The 24,936-nt window shown below is 33.5% G+C and overlaps 2 protein-coding genes across 7 annotated transcripts in view; one reads left to right on the top strand and one right to left on the bottom strand.

The window, feature by feature from the left end:
• Positions 1-24,936, bottom strand: part of LOC113398198 (uncharacterized) — a 125,018-nt gene that overhangs the window by 12,762 nt on the left and 87,320 nt on the right. For 4 of the 6 annotated variants that reach the window (XM_026636816.2, XM_026636812.2, XM_026636813.2 and 1 more), the window contains 12 exons: positions 24,798-24,912; positions 24,074-24,211; positions 21,409-21,526; positions 21,205-21,335; positions 20,040-21,121; positions 19,392-19,609; positions 19,138-19,311; positions 18,654-18,805; positions 18,146-18,286; positions 16,238-16,528; positions 15,757-15,884; positions 15,491-15,629 (listed from right to left, as the gene is read on the bottom strand). In XM_026636816.2, the coding sequence (XP_026492601.2) occupies positions 15,491-15,629; positions 15,757-15,884; positions 16,238-16,528; positions 18,146-18,286; positions 18,654-18,805; positions 19,138-19,311; positions 19,392-19,609; positions 20,040-21,121; positions 21,205-21,335; positions 21,409-21,526; positions 24,074-24,211; positions 24,798-24,887 (2,802 nt within the window). In that variant the 5' untranslated portion in view covers positions 24,888-24,912. Of the gene's footprint in view, positions 1-15,490; positions 15,630-15,756; positions 15,885-16,237; positions 16,529-18,145; positions 18,287-18,653; positions 18,806-19,137; positions 19,312-19,391; positions 19,610-20,039; positions 21,122-21,204; positions 21,336-21,408; positions 21,527-24,073; positions 24,212-24,797; positions 24,915-24,936 lie in introns of all 6 variants that reach the window. The other 2 variants (XM_026636815.2, XM_064215708.1) reach the window with 2 other exon arrangements.
• Positions 1-24,936, top strand: part of Obsc (Obscurin) — a 415,125-nt gene that overhangs the window by 310,354 nt on the left and 79,835 nt on the right. The gene's annotated exons all lie outside the window — the stretch shown is intronic.

The raw sequence follows: 24,936 nt of genomic DNA, 5'->3' as shown, positions 1-24,936 counted from the left end.
TCAATTGTAATTTGAAACACATTTTCCGATGTTCAAACATTTGAAACCATTTCGTAAGAGCAAACTCGTTGCATTAAGATATACAAATTGACAAACATCGACATGGGTTCTCTTGTTTGTTTTTGAGCTACTTTAAATACACTTTATATCTGAGTTCATTGTTCAATAATTAAGACTTTACTATATTTTGTAAAATCTAAATATTATTCATTAATATGTCTCACAAGCATTCATGAATCGTCATGTTAAAGTGATAAATCTGATGTAAAGCTACTGTACCGTAGCCAACGAACCGAAATGGCCGATTGGTTAGAACGCGTGCATCTTAAATCACTTATGCTTGCGGGTGCAAACCAAGCCAAGTGAATTTTCGTACCACACGAACCACTGAATTTTCGTGTGCTTAATTTATGTTTATAATTCATCTCGTGCTCGGCGGTGAAAGAAAACATCGTTGGGAAATGCGTGTCTAATTTCAATCAAATTCTGACACATGTGTTCAACAACTTGTTGCGGCATAAACTACAAGCCTCTTTAAAAGGAGAGAAGATCTAAGCCCAGCAGTAGCACAATTACAGGCTGTTACTTTACTAAAGCTACCAATGGTTCAGAATGTATATTCTAGCGAGAACAAGAAGAAAGAAACTCAGTAGTTTTAATGACCAATTTATATAGGTATGGTAATTTTTTAGTTAAATTATTATTATTCCTGCATGAAATTCAACAACTTCTAAAGCCGACGCGTTTTCATGATATATCATTATTGACGTTTATCGAGCAATATGCATTTTTTATTAATAAGGATGTGCATTGTCACAAAGATCATAAAATAATACATCCAACGATTGACATCGCTGATAATTCTGACGATGCTAATTTCATGAATACTTATCATAATATTGCCCTATGTTTCTGTCTTTATATTTACCTTCGCAACAATAACGTTTTCCTTAAGAGAGACGCGTAAAATTATAGCGCAATATAAACAATTATAATTCCACGCGTAAGTATTCAAGACAATTGACCAGTCCATATAAAGCTTGTTATTTCAATTGTTAAACTGCACACCTTATTATTTTCAGTGTTTTTGAATTGATACAGGTCAAGTCTCTATAGTTTTATTTTAATTTAAAGACATTAAGAGGATAATCAGAGTTAAATCAGCTGTTTATTATCCTCTATCTCAAACAGATTACTATAAAGTACTAGAGGAGTTTTGCCAAGAGCTTCTAATACAATCAAGCAATAAAGCAACTAAACTATCAGTATTGTGGTGTTATGTATCATCAAAAGCTTTCCTAAGAAAGATTTTTAATTGTTACATGTGACTTGGTAGCAAGCCTACACCCATTTATAATATTTTCTATTGCCAAACAGCAATATTTAGCGTTGTTGTATTCCGATTTGAAAAGGACCGAGCCAGTGGATTAACCACGGACATAGCCACTTAGTTTCCAAGGTTGGTGACGAATTGGCTTTACAGTGACAATTTCTACAGGCGGTGTTGACTAACCACTAAGTCCCTATTTACCATACTGTCTATCTAATCCACCGACAAAAGCATTCCCAAGGTTTTCGTCGGGTAATTGACTGGTGTTATCCGACTCCAATTAAATGCAAGCGAAAGAACAGAAAAATCAGCCGCTCATTTTATTTTTATAAAATAATATGAACGATTAAATGTTCAATTACTCGAAACGGCTCAAAACGTTTAAACCAATCAATACACGCCAAGTCTGTACACATCCCGTTACTCGTTAACCAAACATATGAAGTTAGAGGCGTCAGCGATATTTGGAGCAGCGGACAAACAACATCGCTTGCACAGGTGGGTCGGTGAGGCGCGCTTGTCAACATAACCGCGTTCGACGAGACGGTTCTAGAAGTTTAAGTAGATGATTTTACAAATATTTTTTTCCCATAATCAATCTAAGATACTTTAATTGTATAATTATTTCAATAACGAATTTTCAGCGCCAATATTTTATTATTATTAAGATTGCCTATTAATGAAAGATCTTATGGTAATAAAATATAAATAAATAAGTGTACTCCATACAAAAATCAACAGATAATAAGACTTTCAGGTAGGATTCATGTTTCTTTAATTGTATTAATGCTACCCAAGTGGGTAGGTACCACTTACTCATCATTTATTCCGCCAAGCCGCAATGTTTAGTATTGATGTTTTTCATTTTCCAAAGTGAGTGAGCCAGTGTAATTATAGGCACAAGGGTAACCTCTTAGTTTCCAAGGTTGGTGGCGCATTGGCGATGGTGACCATTTACCACCAGTTGGCTAATTTACCCGTCCGCTAATACATACAGCCGGTTCCTCTCAGTAGAATCTACAATAAAATCTGTATGACGATTTAAAAGCGCATAAAATAGTACACGACCAAAGAATGTTTTGATTTTTGATTTTATACCGTCTTATAAACGTCGTCGTTCACATGATAACAGTACCGAATTAGTGGCAATTAAGAAATAGGCGGCAAGCGCGATAATCGACAGACTGTTAAGTTAGATTCGAGATAGAACTACAACAGTTCATATAACGGAGCCGACGGCGTAAAGTAATCAGGGCTCAACTGCTGGAATATGGAAAATGGGGAATTCTAGACGTGATGGAATTTGAAAACTTTTTTTTTTAATCTTTCTATTGTCAATAATTTAAATTTTGAATTTAGAAGTAATCATTTTGTGAATGTGACGTAACGTGCATGATGATTGATTTTATACTTGGTGGTAGGGCTTCGTGCAAGCCCGTCGGGGTAGGTGTCCCCAATCAACAGATATTCTACCACCAAACAGCAGTTATTGTGTTCTGGTTTGAAGGGTCAGTGGGCCATTGTAACAATGGACATAACATGTAAGCCCTCAAGTTGGTCGCGAATTGGCGATGTAAGGAATGGTTAATATTTCCTACAGGTTTATATATATGTAAAATACGTGTGTACATTTTTATTAAATAAATGATAGCCATTATACATATTTTCTTGCTTAAATTTATTTCAAACGTGGTGTATAACAAGGAATATTGAATTAGATTTCGTTCAAATTTATTCATAATAGAAACAACTTAAAACAAATTATTGCGTGAATGAAGCTTAATAAATTATTTCTGGTAATAAAAACGAACGAATTAACCTATTTAACTTAAAATTGTAATGTAATCGATTGGAAAATTCCTATGTAAATTAAACAAGAAATCTGCGATCGATAAACATATAAATTATTAGACGTCTCGACTGATGCAGTGGCGTTAGCAAAGAGAAAGGCGTGGTTACTTAATGACATAATTTTTTTTTTTATTAATTTTTACGTAATTTCAAATTTTTCGTTTAATTTCAAATTTGACGTTACGAAAGAGTGTGTTTCTTATTGCGAACATGGAGACTATATTGTATATTTAGGAGATTCCTTTATCCATAAACCTGGCTAAAAAAAAAAAAAACTACAGCGCGCGAAACCGAATTAAAACGCCATTATTTTATCTTTATGGGCGCGGATAGTATGGTCGATATTGGCGCGACTTGTAATTTGTTAAAAGTGTTATTTGAGTTTTATTTGGGTTTGTAAGCTCAACTGAGTAAGTTTACTTCAATCTGTATGATTTGGTGATTTATTTATATTAAGATAAATTCGAAACTAGAACTATTTTTGGTTTGTTAATAAATTGTTTGAAGTAATTTATATTCTTGTCTTGTTTTTAATCTATTTTACTTCTGTACGCTAAATGTATGAATATTTTTAAATAGACTTCATTTCATTGTCTTAATGACTATTTTTAATATTTAAATATTTCATGCACTAACCCAGTTACAGAAAATATGGAATAGCCGTAAAACAGAAACAATTCATTTAAATAACAAAGCAAAGCCGAAGCCTTGTTTCTCTTCACACCGTATCATTCACATCGTGATCGTAATTTTTACCTTTATAATTATTATCACGTGTGTACATATATATCATGGAATATATATAGATATATAAATATATAAATGACCCTTGTTTGCCATAAACTGACAGATTTTTTGATGGTTTTTTTTTTACATTAGCAGCATGTAAATTTCCCACTGCTGGGCTAATGCCTCCTTTCCCTTTGAGGAGAAGGGTAGGAGCATATTCCACCACACTGCTCCAATGCGCGTTGGTGGAATACACATGTGGCAGTATTTCGTTGAAATTAGCCACATGCAGGTTTCCTCGCGATGTTTTCCTTCACCGCCGAGCACGAGATGAATTATAAACACAAATTAAGTACATGAAAATTCAGTGGTGCCTGCCTGGATTTGAACCTGAAATCACCGGTTAAGATGCACGCGTTCTAACCACTGGGCCATCTCGGCTCTTTGATGGGTAATATTCTACAATCGTTTTCTACAATCCGCGGGAGTGATTTCATAAAAAGGGACGGAAGTCCGTTACGGGAAGGCTGGGAAGCGCGCGCTTTTAATATTAACCAATGACCAACTTCAAATGGTACCAACCCATTTTCCATGAGGATATCATGTTTATTTCGCTTATTTCCAACGTGAGTTAGTACCAATCTTGGTTGCTACGGCAGTCTATTTAATTTAAAGTTAAAATGTCTTCTCGTGTTTAGTCTTTCCGTCGAAAGTTAGTATAACATTTTAATAAATTGATCTTATCAACATTTATAAATATATTTATGTAAGAATGTCTAGAGATTAAATATTATTGATTGGGCGTGTTTCTCGCATCGGGTATCGATTATTTTAAATTGTGACATCAGTAAAGATGACCTGCACAAGGCCGGTCAAGCAGAGTAAATCCGAAACACGACAATATCACAAAACAAGTCTGTTATTGTGCAGATACTGTTTTATTTAAAATGTTCTTAGATATTTTTTTTGCGAATTGCAAGATTGTAATTGCAAGCATTGTTCGCTCACTCAACTTATTTGTGTTTTTCAAATTGCGCTGTTCTTTAGATTTTTTAAGCCGGAAAACAAATCCTGCCTTATTGTCGCGGAAGTCTGACCCAGCAAAGAGCTATTAATTATTAATCTTAACCTTTATTTAAAAATACAGGTATATAAATTGATTTGCAAACAGGCAGACGAACAGTAATTAATATAGTCATTATCTGTCCAGTGTATTAAGTTTTAGTTTAATTATAGAATAATTTATGTGTCAGGAAACATCTGGCAAGGATATCTCTCATCAGATTAACGACTGGCTTTATTTTCCTCCAGTGGGTGCTCTATGAAGGTGTATGTTTTCAAAAATCTTAATTAACTGAATATTACGATCATGAACATTACTGAAAATAATGATCTTATTTGGTTATAGATAAAAATTGTTTTCGCCAATGATGGTTTCCTTCTGACTGATTTCCGTCACGGAACTAAGCAGAATGTATTACAGTACTCAATATTGTGCGCAAATAAACTCTCGATTTGAACCCAGAAACTCTGATCTGCGTCTTTATCTAACCACTAGACTACCAATAACAGAGCCGGTGACATACATTTGATGCAAACATTTGTACAAGTTTCGTCGACTTCGAGTATTTGTTTTACTAAGAACATAACATTCAGCGAAAACATTAAGTAATTTACGTTATTCTACCGTTTGCATCACATATGAGTTTTATGTAGACTTCCTCCGTTCTACAGACTGATTGTCATGAAACACAGAGCTTGTAAATAAATACCCTACTTCTGGAATTAACAACATGACACAGCATGAAATGGATCTTATCTTGTGCTGGCAAATTGTTTTTACTTTAGTTACCTGATCTACCTTCCATTTTATTTTAGTCTGGATTATATTAAATTTATTATAAATTAGATGTAATTTATAAAAGGAATATAAAAAAAAATCACAACAACGAAAAGTAGCGGTAGAGAGCAAAAACATTAGAGTACTAAAAACTGATCGTGTTTTCTAAAAACTAAACGAGACTATATTTTTCTGTCTTGCTTTGAAGGGTGAGGGCAGGACGGAGATGGAATAATCTATAATAATCAATAAAATTAAGGTTTCTCTGTGTGATTTAAAACAACTGCCTTTCTAAATTAATATGGTTATTTGCAAGTTACCAAATATAAACTACCGGGGTAAACTTAACAAAAATAGGTAAAAATATACATAATATGAAAATGAATTGTTACGATAGGGAGTTTTTCAGGTTATCGTTTAATTTAGCGCGAGTCAAGCGGGGACCAATTAATAGTTGATGTTTCAAGTGTCAAATGCCAATGGCTTTAATCAGTGGTAACGCCTGAATACCCCGGTATCCTAATTGTTCGTCTGTAATTAAATTATAAATACAAAAAAATCTGTTCATCTTATAGTCTGAAGCGTTAACTAATTACGATTACAAATAAAATTAATTGAGTTGGAATTACTTAAATTATTACAGATCAGTCGATCATCAGCGAGCCGTAACACCACTGTCATGACATCATGACATCATTTCCGAAGGTCATGATGCCGCAATTGTTTGTATCACTATAAAAACTATTATAAGTGCCGGCTTGAGGACACATATTGATGTTTTTATTTATAACTAGGTGATAATTCAGACTTCGTTCGCGTAAAATTTATACTAAGTTCCCCAGTCATTCGCGCGAGTTTCAAAAATCCTTTATACTTCACCTTCATAGTTTATTTTATCCTTACTTAAAGTGTAATACATGCTTATCTGCTTTAAAAATATCACAGATACACACATATATTTTTTTAAATTATTATTCTTTAAAAATCTTTGATCTTTTTTTTGTCCGCTTTGCAAATGTGAATTCAATATTTTTCTTTATATTTTTTTTTGTTTTTGTTAAACTCAAATATATGTTGATAATATAAATACCTACATATAAGCTACTCAGTATTATGAACAATTAACATTCTTTTAATTGTTAAAATTACGTAACTTTTTATGAAAATAAAACGTAATGCTATGTAATCTAGAACATAATTATACAAATATTATATCATTAAATATTCCGCATTTTATGACTAATACTATTATTAATAACGCTAACCACGTGTTTTTATTTAAATTATATGTTAAGGATGAAACAGGTCGCTTGTAATGGGGAAGGAATTGTCTCCCACAAAAGTATGAAATCTGAAAAAACTGCCTATATATACATGTATATAGGAAGGTATAAATATATATTGCCCTACTGTAGCGAATGGAGGGGTGTGGTAGAATTAGGTATTCAAATTTCTCATCATTTTTTTTTAATTTGGATGATTCACAGGCCCTATAGATACTATAAAATTATATGTCTTTTTTAAAGTATCGGATAAATTGTTATTGTTAATTATAAATTATATTTATTCGAATAACATATTCTAGAATAAGTTATATTTCAAAACGAGAAGTAGCGTGGAACACCTTGTTGGAACGAAGCTCCTTTCGCCTTATATTGTGTACTACATATTAGACCGTGAAATCACTGAACGACTTTTGAGAATAATAAATGATAAGATATAAATATGATTTTAAAAATCCCATGTGTATTCGAATTTAGATTAATTATTTAAGGACTAAATAAGACCGTGTATACGAAGAGAAAGATTAGGAAAGGTCACCTTGTCATAACGCCTTTTGATAGGTAACGATTTGTGTCAGTTCACTCAACTTTAAGCCGCGCAAAATAATACGCAATTAAAAATTTAATTTTTCGCAACACATCTACAAAAATGTAATACAATTATTATAAGACGAATCAGTTTATAAATTACCAGAAGTCCAATTTCCAGTGGAACACTTTACTACAGATGTAAATACACAGTAAATATATGTACTTGTAACAACTATGAACACGTCTTATATAGTTTTATATAAGAGCTAAGACGTAAAAGCATAAAGAATTAGTTAGGGTACGGGTATCAGACGGAAACAGCCTTCCGCGTCCAAGCGAAGCAGCGTGGAAAAGTATGTTGAGCAATTATTAAAATTAGAAATTACTTTAATAATTATGATAGATCAATCTTTATTGTCCGTAACGCTATTACATAACGAGAAGGAAGCGAAATACGCATTTTACTCGATTACAAAGTAGCAAAAAGGGGTAATGATTTTTAAGTAAACGTCATATTATTGTAAATTCTCGCATATGAATCTATTTTGTCCAATGAATTTATGAAATTAATTTTATTAATTATGATTGATTTGAAACATATTTCGTGCACAAACAGATTCTTTAATTTTAAAATATATTTATCGCGGTAATTTACCAGAACAATCAAGAAACTGAAATACTGTCAATACTGAAATATATTATATAAATGTTATTTGTTTCCCGTCCATAATGAAAATTATTTTGGTTAAAGAAAAATAAATATTTTTTCCTTTTTTTGTTTGAGAAATAATATATAAAAAATCGGTTAATTCATGTAATAAAAGGAATTATTATCAATACGAGAATTAATATAAATCATCATTTTAATTTTTTTTTCTAAAAAATATACAAAAACAAAACATACCTTAGACAAGCACACGCACTTAAATATATATGAAACGAAATTCGAATCGCACCACAGAGGACAGGTGCGCGCGCGCAGACGAGCCCGAGTGATGCGCAGACCACGCGGCGCAACCACGTTTGTTTACCTACGATTTCATAACAAGCTCCGATTTGCAACTGTGTCCGCGTTTTTATTCAAATACGTATAATCAGATTTTAACAATCCCATTCTATACTATATATATTGGTGTAATTTGTTGCATTATACAGTTCAATTTATTTACTTATATGAATTTGTTGTATTGATTTTTCATTAGATATGCAAATGCTCAGCTAATGGTCATCACAATCTATACCTTAAACTGGCAATAGGGTTGTATTCATGGTATCTAAAAGCTTCAATACTGGTTGATGTTTAGCCGTCGACTAACTGACGAAATTAAATTTCCGTCTATACAGACGTCACCACCATCTTTGTGTAAATCGTTTGGTTGAAACTCAAAATACTAATAGTTAATTATTACATACATTATATACTCAGTATTTCTTATTTATTCATCGTGTTCTGAGGTGATTATGGTGTTAACCAGAGTATACTTTATTCAAGTAGGCTCTTACAAGCATTTGAATCGATCTAAACAAGAGCCTATTTAATTTAAAGCTACCGTCGGTCTGGAATGTAGATTACATCGAGTAATTCGACTAGAAACTCAGTAGTTACCCTTTCAACCAATTAAATAACGTAAGTATGTTAATAAAGTACAATTCTATTTATGTATATTTCCTGTTTGATAATTCGACAAATGTGAACTCCAATCATTTGTATCATCTTTACAATCTAATATTAATTGTCACTCGTTTTCGATTTTGTAGTCGCTTTCGTTGCTTCACTTTAATGCTCCGCGCGGTCCATCTCTCTTTTGTTTTATAATCTGAGCGGTTTATATATTCAGAGAAGTGACGTCATTATGCTCATCATTAAATCATCCCGTGCATATTGACTTAGCCTTTTATAACAAGTTTTAATACCAATGTGATATTATTATAATTATTATTCTTGAAACTTCGTTTCGTTTATTTTTTTACTTAGCAGATAATAAATAACTTAATGTTAGAGACAAATTATAGTCATTTGTAATAAATAAAATTATTAAATAAAATAAAATTTTGTAACAAAATTAGACATTCTAACGATATGACCCGTTTCCAGGAGGCATGAGGAAATTCCTCATAACGTAACTGACTTGCATACTAATAAGCTTAAAAGTTAATGTTACGAGCGTTGTAGTTTAATTCCGGCGCCGTATTTATACAATTTTTTATGGAAACAAATAGTCTACAATATATTTCATATAAAACTTTCCAACGATTGATGAACACATAAAACGAAGATGTCGTTGGTAAAATTTTATTTTAATTAATTAGAGAATAATTTCAATGCTCTCATAGAAATGACAAAATCCATAATAAAATTAAAAACAATAAAGTTAAATTAATTAATAATAATACGCATATATTACTAAATATAGTACTGATTATTACATTTTCATCCATGTCTAGCTAGTATGTTCACGGGTTTAAAATCGGGGTCGGAAATTTGATGGGTTTTTATGTCATGTCAAAATTCGTGGGGTCAGTCAGTCCAGTTCCAGTCAAACTCCTCCGTCCTCATTATTTTCTTAAAAACGAGTACATAGTTTTAGCTTCGCGTATTAATAGGTATATAAATAATGAAAGGTTATATATCCAATATTTCAATATCCATATCGTTTGTCGGGTTTGTCGGGGTCAACTCTACTGGTCAAGTTAAATAAAGTCAAAACAAAATACAACTAAAAAAATATTGCAGGTATAAAATTTAAACATAAGGTCATATGACGGAATATACAAGAGTATATTGAGCATAAACGCATCGACCTTTGTGACCGCGTCGTAGTCATACGGATAGGTGCGTTAGTATTCACGTTGTGTATCGATCTAGACTTTAAACTACGTTTTAGTGTCACGATTATGTCTATATATATAGTGTATATTGATTTGGGGTCGTCGTAACGTCGGATACAGAGCCCAACAAAACATTAGTGACAAGGGAATCTGTTAACTGAATACTAATTACTAAGGTTCCACATAATTCTATATTGACAGTCGAGTATACCCAGCGGTTAGAATGTTAACATGTTAACAGATAATAGCGAGTTCAAACCCAGGCGTCACTTAACTTTCACATGCTTAACTTATGTTTATGTTTGTATTAGCGGTATCGTGAGGAAACCAGCATGTATCTATTTCAATTAATTTCTGCCAAATGCATAGAGCAGCATAGTAGAATTAGCTCTAAGCCTTCTCATCAAAGGGAGGGGAGCGCTTAGTCCACAGTGGGAATATTATATATTATGATATAGAAAACAACATAATATATATATGCTAGTGTTGTGTGTGTTGTTGGCAAAGAATAATACCGTGGAACCTGCTTGTGTCGGATGTAATTCTGGCACATTTCAATCCACCAGCTCACAATGAGCAGCGAGATTCAAAAAGCTCGAAAGCTGTTCTCCATTAAAATCGTACCTCCGACTTTTACATTAATAGACGAGAAGTTTATCATTGTAATTGCATTGTCTGTTAATCGATGTTGTATTAATATTCAGTACTGGTAATTTACATTTTCTTGGCAGTCTAGTATAGCTATAACTGAAGCCAGGCGTGACACTTGTCACGGGTCGTGCAAACGTTAATTTTTTTAAGTAAAGTTATACATGTGGAACAGTTATCTTGTTTGATGATTAAGAATTGCTAAAGTAATAGTCTTTTTTATCTTTTAATAATTAAACCTTGCCATTAATTAATTTTCGAATACACTTTTTAAAGGTACGCTAGTATTTTTAACCAACACATGTATTTTTTTTTTTGCAAACCGACTCGATTCTGCGAATCGGGCATATGTAAATAAAAACAATTAAATCAAAATAGGTGAATCTACTATATCGTTAAAACAGTTAAACATAATAATAAAAATATATTATTTAAGAACAGCATATTCAACCTTTCATGTTATTGTCTAAAAGTAGGTATACTTTAAATCAAATTAAATTTACCATGACCTTTTTAAACTTGCCAGATTTGTTATATTACTTTACCTTGATTGTACAAAATACGTTACAATCTGTGCCTTTTCGTCACAACTGAAATACATTGAAGAAAAGTGCATAATGTCATTTCACAAAAAACCTTTCACATAAATACGGAACCATATCATGTGTACGTCGACACGTGCTTGACAAATTTATTTCTATCACTTTATCTTTTCATTGTATTATAATATCTATTATTAACTATTTCGTGGGAAACTGCCTTCTATGAAAACTTAATTAAAATCCATTTAGACAGATGGATACGCTTGTTCCATTTTGATTTACAATATCTGTTCGACTGGTTAGTGCGAATATACTGGACAGGAATACGGACATATGAGCGACTTTATGGTAAGTAGTTAATTCTTACATCGCCCATAGACATTGGCGCTGTAAGAATTATATTGACATTGCGCCACTATCCTTAGAAAGTAACTTTGGTTTATGGTTTTGTGGTTGTCCGTCTGGGTAAATACCACCCACTCATTATTTATTGTACCGCCAAGCAGCAATACTAAATTATATTGTTTTGTTACAGTTTGAAGGCACAGGGGATACAGGATTACTGAGACAGAACACAGTGAGGAATGGCTGGTACCTACTCAGATGGGCTGGCACCCGCAAAGCCGTACCATCAAATAATAAAATATATGAAAAAAAAATCACAGTAAGATTAGGGATAAAAGTTTATATGGACGTGCGCCCTTTTTTGGCGTCAGAAATAAGGATATTGATGTTGAGGGTACTCCTTATGCTACAAGATTCATTAAAAAATTGTAATTACGTTTAAAATAACAAATGAATTAAAAATAATTATTGTTATAACACTTCATTCAACGAAAAATATGAAGAAAATACTTTTATTTGGTCACAAAAACGACACAATAAAGTAAGTATTAACGTATTCTTATATAATACGAGTAATATTATGCGGTGCGACTAAAAAAGGGTCTCACGCTCAGCAAAAAACTGCGGCAAGAACAATCGCTTAATAAAATAATATTTAATACAATTTCAGCAAAATATACGAAAATTGAATAAACAGATTATGTTAGATTAATTGTAACAAAAGTAAAATTGTTTAACGTTACTTAAAATTGACAATAATTTGACTTGAATGAAAGAGAAATTATTTTAAAGAATAGTCCAGTCAGATTGATAGCGGTCGTCGAAAGCGATCCCGTGATTCTACGATACTTAGCTGAGAGTCTGTGTATTCCAGTGTTCTAGGCAAGTCTCACATACCCAGTCCCCAGATAAATGTTTCAATCACTGTGCAACGTTTGATGGTAAAATATAAAAGATATATCCCAAATAAATGTCCCAAAAAGACCAGAAGAAGAGTATTCTCCACTTGGCAAGGATTTGAAGCCATATACCATCCTCTCGCTTAATACGGATTGCTGGATGGATACACAGGTGAATTTCACCGCCTGTGTTCGCCCGGTTTTGATACGACTATTTCCAGCTAAGATGTACTTGTTATTTTTATTTATTATTCTATCCAGTGTGCCATCTCAGTTCTCAATATAACGTTTACAATACAAAAATTAAACAAAAAATACCGGAAACTGTGTTAATTGAGACGGCGGATGCGTGGGAACGGTGTTACGAAGGTGAGAAAATTAAGATAATTTTGTATGGTAGGTACGCGTTGTGTCATATTATATGTTTTTGTTATGTGGTGTAGCATTACAAGATACGCCTCAACAATGGCGCCGTAAGTTATGAAATTGAGAAACTATGACGAGAAATAAGTTATCTTAAGTATCTAATAGCATAGCTGAACGTTACGGAAACGGTCTATTTGAAAAGTACGATGTTGTATATTTTGATTGGGATAAGAAATAAGCGAGAAGAGCGGAGGTGGCCCAGTGGTTAGAATGCGTGCATCTTAATCAATGATTGCGGGTTCAGGCTCAGGCACCAACAACTAAATTTTCGTGTGCTTAATTTATGGTTGTAATTAATCTCGTGCTCGGTGGTGCAGGAAAACATAGTGAGGAAACGAACATTTGACTAATTTCAACAATTAGTAACATTTTAAAATTCCCGTTAAGATTGAGGTGAATTCGTGGGTGTTACCGAACACGATGCGAATGAATATCAAATAAATTAGTATTTCATTCCTTTGTGAATCGAGTGTATGATTTGTGTTTAAGCATCGGAATTATCTCGTGCTGGACAATGTAAGTAAAGGAGAATGGTAAGGAAACCTGCATGAATCCAATTACATTTAGTAAATATAGTAGCATATAGAAACTCTTTTTCCTCTTTAACTAGAGAGGAGCCGTGGTAGAGTACGCGTCATTTCATTTCATTTATATTTGAGCAATACAGTAGAACTATTCTATAATCATATAAACCGAAACTGAATACGTGAAATATCATAAAGTGATATAGTAACGTCGACTTTAATATATACAACATTTAAATTACTAACAGTATTTAAAACGGGATATATAGTGGAGCTCGATATTTCGACATTATCTACGAATGTCTTGTTCGAGAGTCTCGTGAAATAACAATGTTAATTTAAAATCTTATATAACATTTAAATGTCATAAATTAAGTGAAATATGAAATGAGAATTTATAAAAAAAGCCTTACTAAAATGACAGCAGAACGCTTTGAAAATGATTAATTGCACGTGCATTTCGATCATTGTAGTGTCGACCTTACTATGAATACATAATTACAGTCAATGAATATGGAGTATTCATAGTTGCAATTTAGCTATACAGTATAACTTATGTCGTTGGTGGATTATCACGGATTTAGCGCGGAACGTGTCGTACACATTAGTAACTTCGTTGTTACCTCAGAGCAGAGTACGATACAAGAGGTACACGAGACTATACAAAATTTTGCACAATATATCAGTTTAAATTTTCGAGTTTATTTCGAAATTTCATGACGGAAATTTATCTAGAGAAGTAATTTATTAATGTTCTGTCGAAATTTTTTAATATTATTTATTCAAGTAGGCTTGAAGCATTGATTCGTCTTGTAAACATAGGATAGGATAAGACATTAAATGAAGAGCTAATCACGGTTATTAATGTAGATTCTACCGAAGAATAGGCAAGAAACTCAGTTGTTACTCCTATCATGTCAGAAGATAAGCTTCTCTTATTCGATTAAGAATTATGGAACCGAATATTGACGCAATATTTTTTGTCATTCATAAGATTTGTTTATCATTTTTAAATTTCTAATTTATTTAATACCGGTGACATTTCTAGACTATTTACTCATCATAGTTTACAACGATTCTTTGAACTGTATTTAATAATTTGTTCTAACGACGTGACATTGAAAATACGCAAATGAACACTTATACAATACTATATTGTACTTCAAAAAGAGCGAGACGAATCGTTTGCGTAATGTTTATCTTAGAATAGGGTACTTTATAAATGTCAAGTCTAAACGTTGGTTCCTTATACTAAACATAAGCTTGTATCTCTCAAATATATAATATACTCAGTACTTAAAGTGTGTCTCATCCATAATTGTAATGTTATATCGTTAATTAGGAGATAAATGATTCTCGTAAGACATGGGTTATATAATACTAGTTGAATCTGCGGCGTTACCTGACCGTAATTTATGAATCTTTACCTACAGAACACAAACCGGCACCTCCAATTTGAGCACGTCAAGGGGTGAATTAAAAAAAGTATCCTATGTCCAGGGGTTCAAACTATCGCAATATCAAATTTCAAATAAATCGGCTACGCGTGAAGAGGTGACAAAGCTACTTTCGTATTTACATCACGTTCAATGAGCACTTCCAGGCCCAAAGGTCGCTCAGACAGGTCTGGAGACTGCCTCCTCGGTCGAGCCTGTCCCTTAGATGTCCTATTCTAATAGATTACTCTAGTCTAGTTAAAGTAGAGAGACTTACCGCGACCGCCGGCTCCACTCGGGCGGGCAAGGCTCGCGCGACGTCGGGCGAGGCGGAGCGCTCTCGCTCGCGCATCTCCCCCGCCAGCGCCGCGCGCGCCGCCCGCGCCGACGCCTCGAGGCAGCCACTCGACTTGCTCCTGTTTAAATAATGTTTATACTCAATCATTTTAAATTGTTTACCAGATAGGTGAACTCTGACTGACTGACTTTAGGAAAAGTGGTTAATTGCATTGTTTTTTTTTCTTTTTGTATATATTGCTTTACCTAATAGGCCTCTCCGTGTTCGGCAACGACAGTGGCTGGTCGAGCCCAGGCGCCGGTGGCAGATACATAACATGTCCCCCCCAGTTCATGTAGGAACTGTTTCGCCATCTGTTTCCTTCTTCTTGACCCTGAGAATACACAATATTAAAACTTTTAAGGCTTTTATTACTAAAGATTATTTATATAGTTGTTTGATGATTAATTATTATTATAAAAAAGGGAAATGTAAGACTCTTAGCCTGTCCCACAGATTAGCTAAGTTTTCGATTGTTTGATTTGTCTTAATATGGATCACGTGCAAGTTTCCACGCGATATTTTCCCGTCATACTTTGCTTGCTTCGATCCGCAATCTTCGGTTAAGACCACGCGTTTTAAGCACCGTGTCAGCTCGGCATTTGTCATATTATAATCTTACTCATATAAATATATTTGCCAATTTTAGTGAATTTTTATGCTTTTCAATGTATTCCAAAACTTTACCTTTTCAGAAGACAAAGCAGGTTCTTCTTTTCCGTTATCCTCAGAAATTTTAGTTCTTAGCGGTTGGTGGTATAGCAATGGGTTGCTTAAAGAATTTGGAGCGGATTTTGTTAGGAACCAATTTTGTTCTGGTTCTTCTAACATAGGCTCGTGTTCCAGATCGAATCTTCTAGCCCCCAACGCGGCTCCTAGTGCACCAGACACAGATTTCCGAAGTTTCTGGAGACTGTTGAAGCCTTGCTGCAGCGGTTTGCCCTGGAAGCATTCGTAGAAGCACGAAACTCCTTTAAACTATGAGGGATTTGAGCAGTTCTTAAGAGTTTAACTGATGAGGAATAAGGATAAAAAAGACAATTACTGCAAATAGATTTTTAATAGAATACATATTTTATTTTATAAGAAAGGGTTTCTAGAAGAGTAAGTCATCGGTGAATTAAGAGTTTGCAAGAGAGGACGGGAGACAGTACTGATCTACAAAGTACAGTGCAATAATAGTAAGCATTTAAAATGCGGTGCGTTTAATAGAAAAGCTTATAGAAAACAAATATAAAATAAATATTAGGAGAAAATATAATTATATAAAATTCAAATACGCTAAGAAAGTAAATGAACCATTCCTAAACCAGAAATTACAATTTTATGACATCGGTAGGCGTCACCACCGCCCATAAACATTGGCGCTGTAAGAAATATTAATGATTCCTCACATTGCCAATACTTCACCAACCTTGGGAACAAGATTTTATGTCTCCTGTGCTTGTAGTAATACTGACACTATCTTAAAACCGGAACCTAACAATACTAAGTATTACTTATCGGTAGAAAATCTGATAAGTGGGTGGTATCTATTCAGACGGGCTAGCATTAACCCCTACAACCAATTTTTTGCAATTTTAACAAGATGTTTATTAACAAATAGAGATTGTGTGGTTTTGAAACAAATTCATTTGGAAGGTTATACGAAAATTGGAGAAGAAACTTTTAGTAAACGAATATAAGAATGAGATGAGGTTATTAGTCATTTTAATAAGTAATACTGATATGAAATATGAATATGAGTATTAGTAATTACAGTACAAGCGTGCAATTTTATCATTATTCCTCCTCAGAGGTGTACACGGGAGGCCAGGTGATTAGTTTGTTAGTTACAACTACTGCACGTGAACTGACACTACGAAATATTATTGTATAATAATGTTTATTGATGTCTAAGATGATAAAAAATTATATTTATGGGAAACTAGTTTTTAAATTCCCTCCCGCTTTGCCGTATATTATTTGTATAATTAAGTACTCCTTGTACGTACAGCTTAAAGAAACGTGATGACTTGACGTTTGAATACTGTCGTTACTTGAATACTAACGTTTGAAGCAAAAGTTTTAATAAATCTTTTCAATATGAGTGACAAACATCCTTACACATACTTGTTGCTATTTGATTTTATAAATAGTATAGCTTTAAACTATGGTCACAAAAAAAAAAAAATCAATAACATGTTATATACAATTTTAAATCTGCCAATGTAATTTTAATTTTCTAATTTTATGTTTAATTAATGCTCATTTGCATTAATTGTTGACTAAGAAGTATTCATAAATATTTAATTAAAGTGACTTAAATTCCTTAATCGTTTTTTATATTTTGTATTTTTGAGGGACCTTTATAGGCAGTCTATATGTCGGCCTAATCGTTACACATCCTTGATCCTAAGATGTAGAAAAAAATTATAATTAGAACATAGGACTAATAATATCAATTTATAGCTTTAAAAGTATCTACAGTATTTATATTTCAACATATTAGTTCCCTATATTTTAATAAATCAAGATAGGATAGGATACAACATCATCATAAATCATCTCAGACATCCCTAACATCCCGAGTACAACTCCCCAAGCCCTGCTCACTTTGTCCTGGTCCCGCGGCAGGCTGAGGCTGAAGGTCTGTGCGGGGCTGTACGTGACGGCGGACAGCTCCTGTCCCGCGCCGTCCGAGCTGCTGTCGCCCAGGTCCTGCTGAGGCGTCCAGGTTGCTGCTTGATCAACTGCCTATATATGCATTCAAGAAATGTAATTAGTCACGAAGCATGATAAGATGTATATGTATGTTTAATTCAATACGATGTTTTCATTATAACATCACACTGTTTGATTTAAAATCACTTCTATTTATAAATGATGGAAAATCCGTAAGCCGTCTTTATATGTCTTTGATAGACTTATATGTTAACTACACTACTGAGCTACTTGCCGATTCTTCTCGGTAGAATCTAAATTCCAAACTGGTGGTAACTTTAGGTTTAATACCGTTGTATAAAATGACGATTCAAAAGTGCTTGTAAATGACTTAGAATAAAGTATGTTTTTTTTATTTAATTATTGGTTATATTATAATACGTAATATATTCAAACTGACATGTCTGGGCGAGTCTATCCTATGATCGCTGTGACCGTGGTCTCCAGATATTCCCGAGTCACCAGATTTATCGGCTGATTGCTCCGATCTAGGAGATGACTCTGCTGATACGTCGGCTGACATCTTTGTTTCTACGGCTAATGGTTGGCTTTCTGAAATAATAACAATGAGTGATAAGAATTATGCTACATATAAATAAAAAATGTCATATAATAAAAACTTATCTTTATTCTAACATTGAGTACGAAATGAATGAACATTAGTGAAAGGACATTAGGGAAAATTTTAATAAAGGAAGGATACGCAAATTAAAAAAAGGGACTGTCAAGGACGTTAATACGGTAATGACATTGACTATAACAACTATTAAATTTATAGCATATTCGTACTTACATGTATATAAAAAACGTGTTAACATTTCACGAGTGTAAATCGTATTTATTCTTTAAAAAAGCTTTTCTATGAATTGATCTTTCGATATTACCGGCAAGATGTGCATCCAGGCTGGCGAGCTGTCTCCAAGCAGCCGCTGGAGAGAAACGTGATGTGTTGGGTAGTTTCTTAGGCAAGGTCGGTCGTAACCTTAATGCAATGCCCAGAGAACCGTCTGATCCTTCCCCTTCTGACCCGTCGGATGATAGAGCTGATTCTGATGATACTGTGAGATGTATTTATTAGATGAGTTTAGTATTATAGTAATTGTATATTTCGGATTTATTAAATAGTAGTGCCACTTACAATTTCTTTTACAATCTTCTTTGAGTTTTTCGTTGAATTTCTCCATCTCATCTTCTTCGTGGTATCCTAAAAGTTTCTTCTCTATTAGATGGAAATTACTTAATTCTTCAATAATAGGACTTCCAAGACCAGGGAAGTCTTTTAAGTGGTCTTGAGGTTCCATTTTTTTACTCTCAATCATGCCAAAATAAAATTGCTTGGATGGTGTTGGCCTTTGTCTGAAAGTTATTCAAATAACGTCGACGGTGTTAATACAAAAATAATAGTTGAATAATAACTAAGGATTAAAGCCAAGAAAATGCAGACTGACCATTATACAATAAGTTTCTGATAAAAATGTTAGTTAAACGTAATTGTATGTCAAATAAATAAATAAATAATAAATATTGGACAACATCACATACATTACTCCGATCCCAATATAAGTAGCTAAAGCACTTGTGTTATGGAGAATCAGAAGTAACGACGGTACCACAAACAGCCAGACCCAAGACAACATAGAAAACTAATGAACTTTTTCTACATCGACTCGGCCGGGAATCGAACCCGGGAACTCGGAGTGGCGTACCCATGAAAACTGGTGTACACACTACTCGACCACGGAGGTCGACATGTAATTGTATGTCAAAGAAAGTGTTTAAAACGTACTTTTCTTGAACGACAGTATTTGTGTTCTCTCTCTTTCTTGTAGGTGAATGTTCAGGAGTCGATTCCTTCCCTGACGCTTGCCCCCTATCTGGCATCGAACTCATATCTTCTTTACTTTCAAATTTATATTTACTGACTTCGTTTATCTTGTTGATTTTGTTTTGCGGGGTCGCTTTAGGTTTAGCTTCATTTATTCTTAATGGCCTTCTATTGATATTATTAATGGCGGGTTTAGAATCTTGTTTATTAGTTGATGATTTAAGACTAGATTCTGTGACTTTGCTCTGTGTTACCGATTTCGTTGGGTTTGGTTTCTGCGTACTCGTTTTATCGTTTTGACTAGGTTTATTTTCGCTTACAGTTAATTTACTTCCTAACTCTTTTCTTATCCTACTGGTCGCCTTCTTTAGTTCTTCTTGAAACTCATCTTTTTCTTCGTTACCTTTACTTAGTAATGAAGGAAGAGATTTCCTCAAAGGCTGGTTTCTTTGGCCCAACGGGCTTAATTTGTTACTTAATTCTTCGCCTATAGCTTTAATTTTTTTTTCGTGTAAAGCTCTAGGTGACTCATTTTTTCTTTCACTAATTGTAAGAGTTTCGTCGAAAGTCTTCTCTCTTCTTAACAAAGGTTGTTCATTATTATCCTTTTTGAATCTTTCAGAATGTCTGAAGTTTCTGTTCAAAAGAGGCGTTTTCCACGCTTCACTTTGTTCGCTAGTCTTCGAAGTTTTTGCTCTACATCCACTTATTCTGTCTGTCCTTGTTTTTCTATAGTCTTGTTTCGGTTGAAGTAATCGTTCCTCTTTTTTCAGTGAAGTCGTGCTTTGGACCATGTCTTTATTATCCACATAACTGAAACACGGCTCTTTATCTTTAAAAGGTGATTTATACCTTCTTTCAAAGTGGTCGTTAAAGTCTAAAGATTTGAAGTCAGTATAAGTATTTTTATATACTGGGATCTTTGAATCAACGTGGCCATTAAGTTTTTTGGTCTCGTTTCTAGTTCTGAATAACCTAAGGTTTCTTTGCGGTTCGATTTTCGCGTTCCCTGCGCTGGAATCTGGCGAAGAACCTTCTCGATACTATAAAAATAATATATCTTTTTGAAGTAAACAATATTTATAAATGGATCAAAAAAATAAATCTTCAAAATCGCCATACTTACATCGTTGCTCGGTGGTGGGGGTGCTCGATATTTTTTACGAAAATTTTTATTATTATTACACCTAGGTTTCTGTTGCTCTTCTTCTATCCTAAGGTCTGGCTCAGATCCGAATCGTTTATTCAAATTATTCGCTAAAACATATATATAACATTTAAATATTTTGATACAATGATTAATCAAATTTGTAAGAGAATTGAAGCTTACCTTCATTATGCCTAAGGTCGAGATTCGTATGAGATCGGTGTAGAGGATCTCTTTCTCTCGATCTGATATCACTCTCACCGGAAACTCCCGCAGACCTTGATCTGTACACGTTCGAATGCTGTAATCAAAAAAATACAAAAATATTAGTGAAACAGGTAAGATTATTTATATTTTAAAATTTATATTATTCTAGCAAATTTTGTATCTTATATATAACTATGGAACTATGACAAAAAATCACGTAATAAATATTAAAAAATTCTCGTTAACTTGCAATTATTATTTTCGTAGTTACAAAGTTTTTTGTTCCTGTTGTTCATTCATATCATGTTGACATCATGTTTCTTTATCTAGCAGTCTTTATTTTATAACCAGCCTCACTGTCGAAAAACCAAGGGTAGGTGAAGTAATATGATTTGGGTACGCTAGCTATACGCGTATCGGAAAAAGAGACTAAGCGTTAGATTATGTGTTTCTTAAATCTGAGATGTTATCTATAACAGAAATAGCCTGTAAACTTTCCATTGGTGAGCCAAGGCATTCTCTCTCCTCAAGAAGAAAGTTTGGGGCTTATTTTACCACGCTGTTCCAATGTGGGTTGGTGGTTACACATTTGGCAGAATTTCATTGAATTTAGTCACATACTGGTTTGTTCGCGCTGTTCACCGAGCAAGAGATTTTAAACAAAAATTAGGCACAAGGAAATTCAGTGGCGTTTACCGGGGTTTGAGCCCGGAATCATTCGTTAAGATGTACGCTTTATATTTTGTAACTATAAATAATTTAAGCGTTCAATAATTTAACTATAATTTCGAATTAAATATAGATATGAAAAGAAAATTTTATATTGCAGCGATCCCGAATAAATGAGACAGTAACACGCGAATGAAGTACTTCTTTATTTAAAATAACAAATGTTTACAAGAAGTAAGATTGTTAGTTGTTAATATTCGTAAAATCGTTTCTATTAACGTATTTCCATCTGACTGTACAACCGTTAACATCAAAATGCTAGTCTGTAATAATTCACTTCGTACTCGTATCACATTCATAAAACATTGAAAACCGACTTACGGCGATACTCTACTTTGATTCAGGAATCCTTTAAATGTTATAATTATTTACTATAGACAATGTCACAAATCACTTACTGACATTTCACGATCGTGTTGTGCGGTTAGTGAGTTTGTCTTAGAGAATAGTTGTACAGCACTGTCACGGTAAATGAAATCCTTTTAACTAAAAGCATTTCATAGCGGAAAGGGCTGAGAACGACCGTTGAAAGGTTTACGAGCTTATTGTCTAAGGAGCATTGCAAGTTATAAAGTGCGTCTTGAGACATCAGTTACTTTAAAAGGCTCGTAATTATTTTTTACTGTTGTGAACTTTTACTATATTTTGTTGTAATGATAAATGAATTATTATTATTGGAATTATCGAAGACTACAGTGAGTTCTGTTTATAATTAATTATGATAATATATGGGGTGTGTGTTGTATTTATTCGAGTGATAATTGTTGCTCTACAAAACAAACCAAATGAAAGCTAAATTCGAAGTGTTTATTAGTAGCTATTACATTATTCTACTTTAGACTTAATGTCACCTGCATCATTAGATTGCTAGAATGATATGGTAACAAAATTGTATATTGTGATCCGGGAATATTCGCAAAAGTAACGATCACTTCGTTACAAATCGACACTGTATGTCGAAGAACCGGAAATTTTTATTAATTGGCAAAAAAGAGTCTTATTTTTTAATATAAAATAATAATGCGGACGGGCAAATAGGCCAATTGATGGTAAGAGTGGTCACCATATTGTTGAATATTAACTTTACCTTAGAACACCCATGCACCATCAATCTTGGGAAATAAAATGATATGTCCCGTGTGCCTGTAGTTACATTGGCTAACTTGTTTGGAGATAGAATAATTATTGTGTGGGTGGTACCTACGCAGGCTTTCATAAACCTCTGTTACCAAGGAACTACTGAGTTTCTATAAAACAACCATAATACTAATATATTAATTTGCACAAATATAGCCAATACAGTTTTATCACACTACAGAGTTAAACTATGCAAATATTTGCGTCGGCCTCGTGTTTCGTTCAGTTTTTGTGATCATTGTATTTAGCAAATATTTTATCATGTTTAAATCATGTAAAGGTCAAGTCTATGGATGACGTGTTTGTGATATTTGCTGGCAAATATTTGGTCATAAATGCGATAAACACACAAACATACTAAGCCAATTGAAGTGCCGACATTACAGAAGTAAACAGTCGATTGATTCAAAGTGAACTCAAAGTTTTAGCTTGTGACTTATATATAACTTGTAAAATACTATTTGAATAAAAACTCTTGGGAAACTTATTTGGGAAAATGTTAGTTAATTTTTCATAGTACAATATTTTGGATTCAGCCACAACTATTAGTTGGTTCAAAAATATTAACCTAATTATAAATAATTCACTGAATTATAATATTTAATTTTTTTTTTGTTTATAATTTGGTAAATAATTTAAGCATAAGCGGATAACTAAAGAAATAAAAGCTCGTGATGCATATATAATTTGGTTTTTACATTAAAATATACTAATCTGCCAGGCAGTCGAGGATTGCTTGTTAAGTGAAATAATTTCAATGATCAAATTTACTTACCACATGGCCGTGTGGTAATCTGGAGTTCTCTTGCAGCAGCGAACCAGGTCTACGTCCGCTGATGGTCCCACCCGAATGCAAAATAGCTCCATTGTCCGTGCTCCGCAATCGTGGTGACTCCGTAAGTACCGGTAATACCTGGAAAAAATATTTATATATTTTATAAATATGAGAATAATTATAATCTGAGTTTAGCATTGTTTACACTCCCTTGCACCTGAAAGTATATACGAGTAAAGCCTGAACTCTTCCAACTCATTTTGCCGTTTAGTGCGGGATTAGAGAGTGCAATTTTGTTTGTACACTATCAATGTCCTGTGCAGGTGAGAAGTCTCCTTTGACAACGACCGGTGCGGCCGAAATCGATCAATTCTATATCATCAGTATACAATGACATCAGAAGATGGATCACTAACGAAATTATTATATTTATGGAAGCTATAATCAAATTAATGAACTGATTATAAACATCAATGTAAATAACTTATCCCATTTTTTTTCTTTATGAAAAATATGGCAGACAAAAGTCCCGTTTATAAAATAATATAATTAAGTTATTTATTATTTAAAATTAAATAATTAAGTTATTGGTTATATAATCAATTTAAAAAAAAAAAAAAAACGGTAACATTTAGTAATAAAAAATGTAGTAATCATTATTAGTTCGATACTCTACAAACAATTGTTTAGATACATATTTTTTGAAGGAAAACCAAATTGGTACCTTCGGTGCGTGTCGCAGTGGCTCATGAGGCAGCGTGTGGGCTCGCCGGGCGCGCTGCTCCGCGCCCGGCTGGCTGCCTGCCTGGCCCATACTATGCTTCCTTCTACGGCTTCATCTGAAAAATAGGTAATTTTTTATT

The sequence above is a fragment of the Vanessa tameamea genome, chromosome 2 (assembly GCF_037043105.1).
Source record: "Vanessa tameamea isolate UH-Manoa-2023 chromosome 2, ilVanTame1 primary haplotype, whole genome shotgun sequence".
NCBI classification, from domain to species: Eukaryota; Metazoa; Arthropoda; class Insecta; order Lepidoptera; family Nymphalidae; genus Vanessa; species Vanessa tameamea.
The sequence above is the reverse complement of the archived record's forward strand: the minus strand, read 5'-3'. Positions and strand labels throughout refer to the sequence as shown.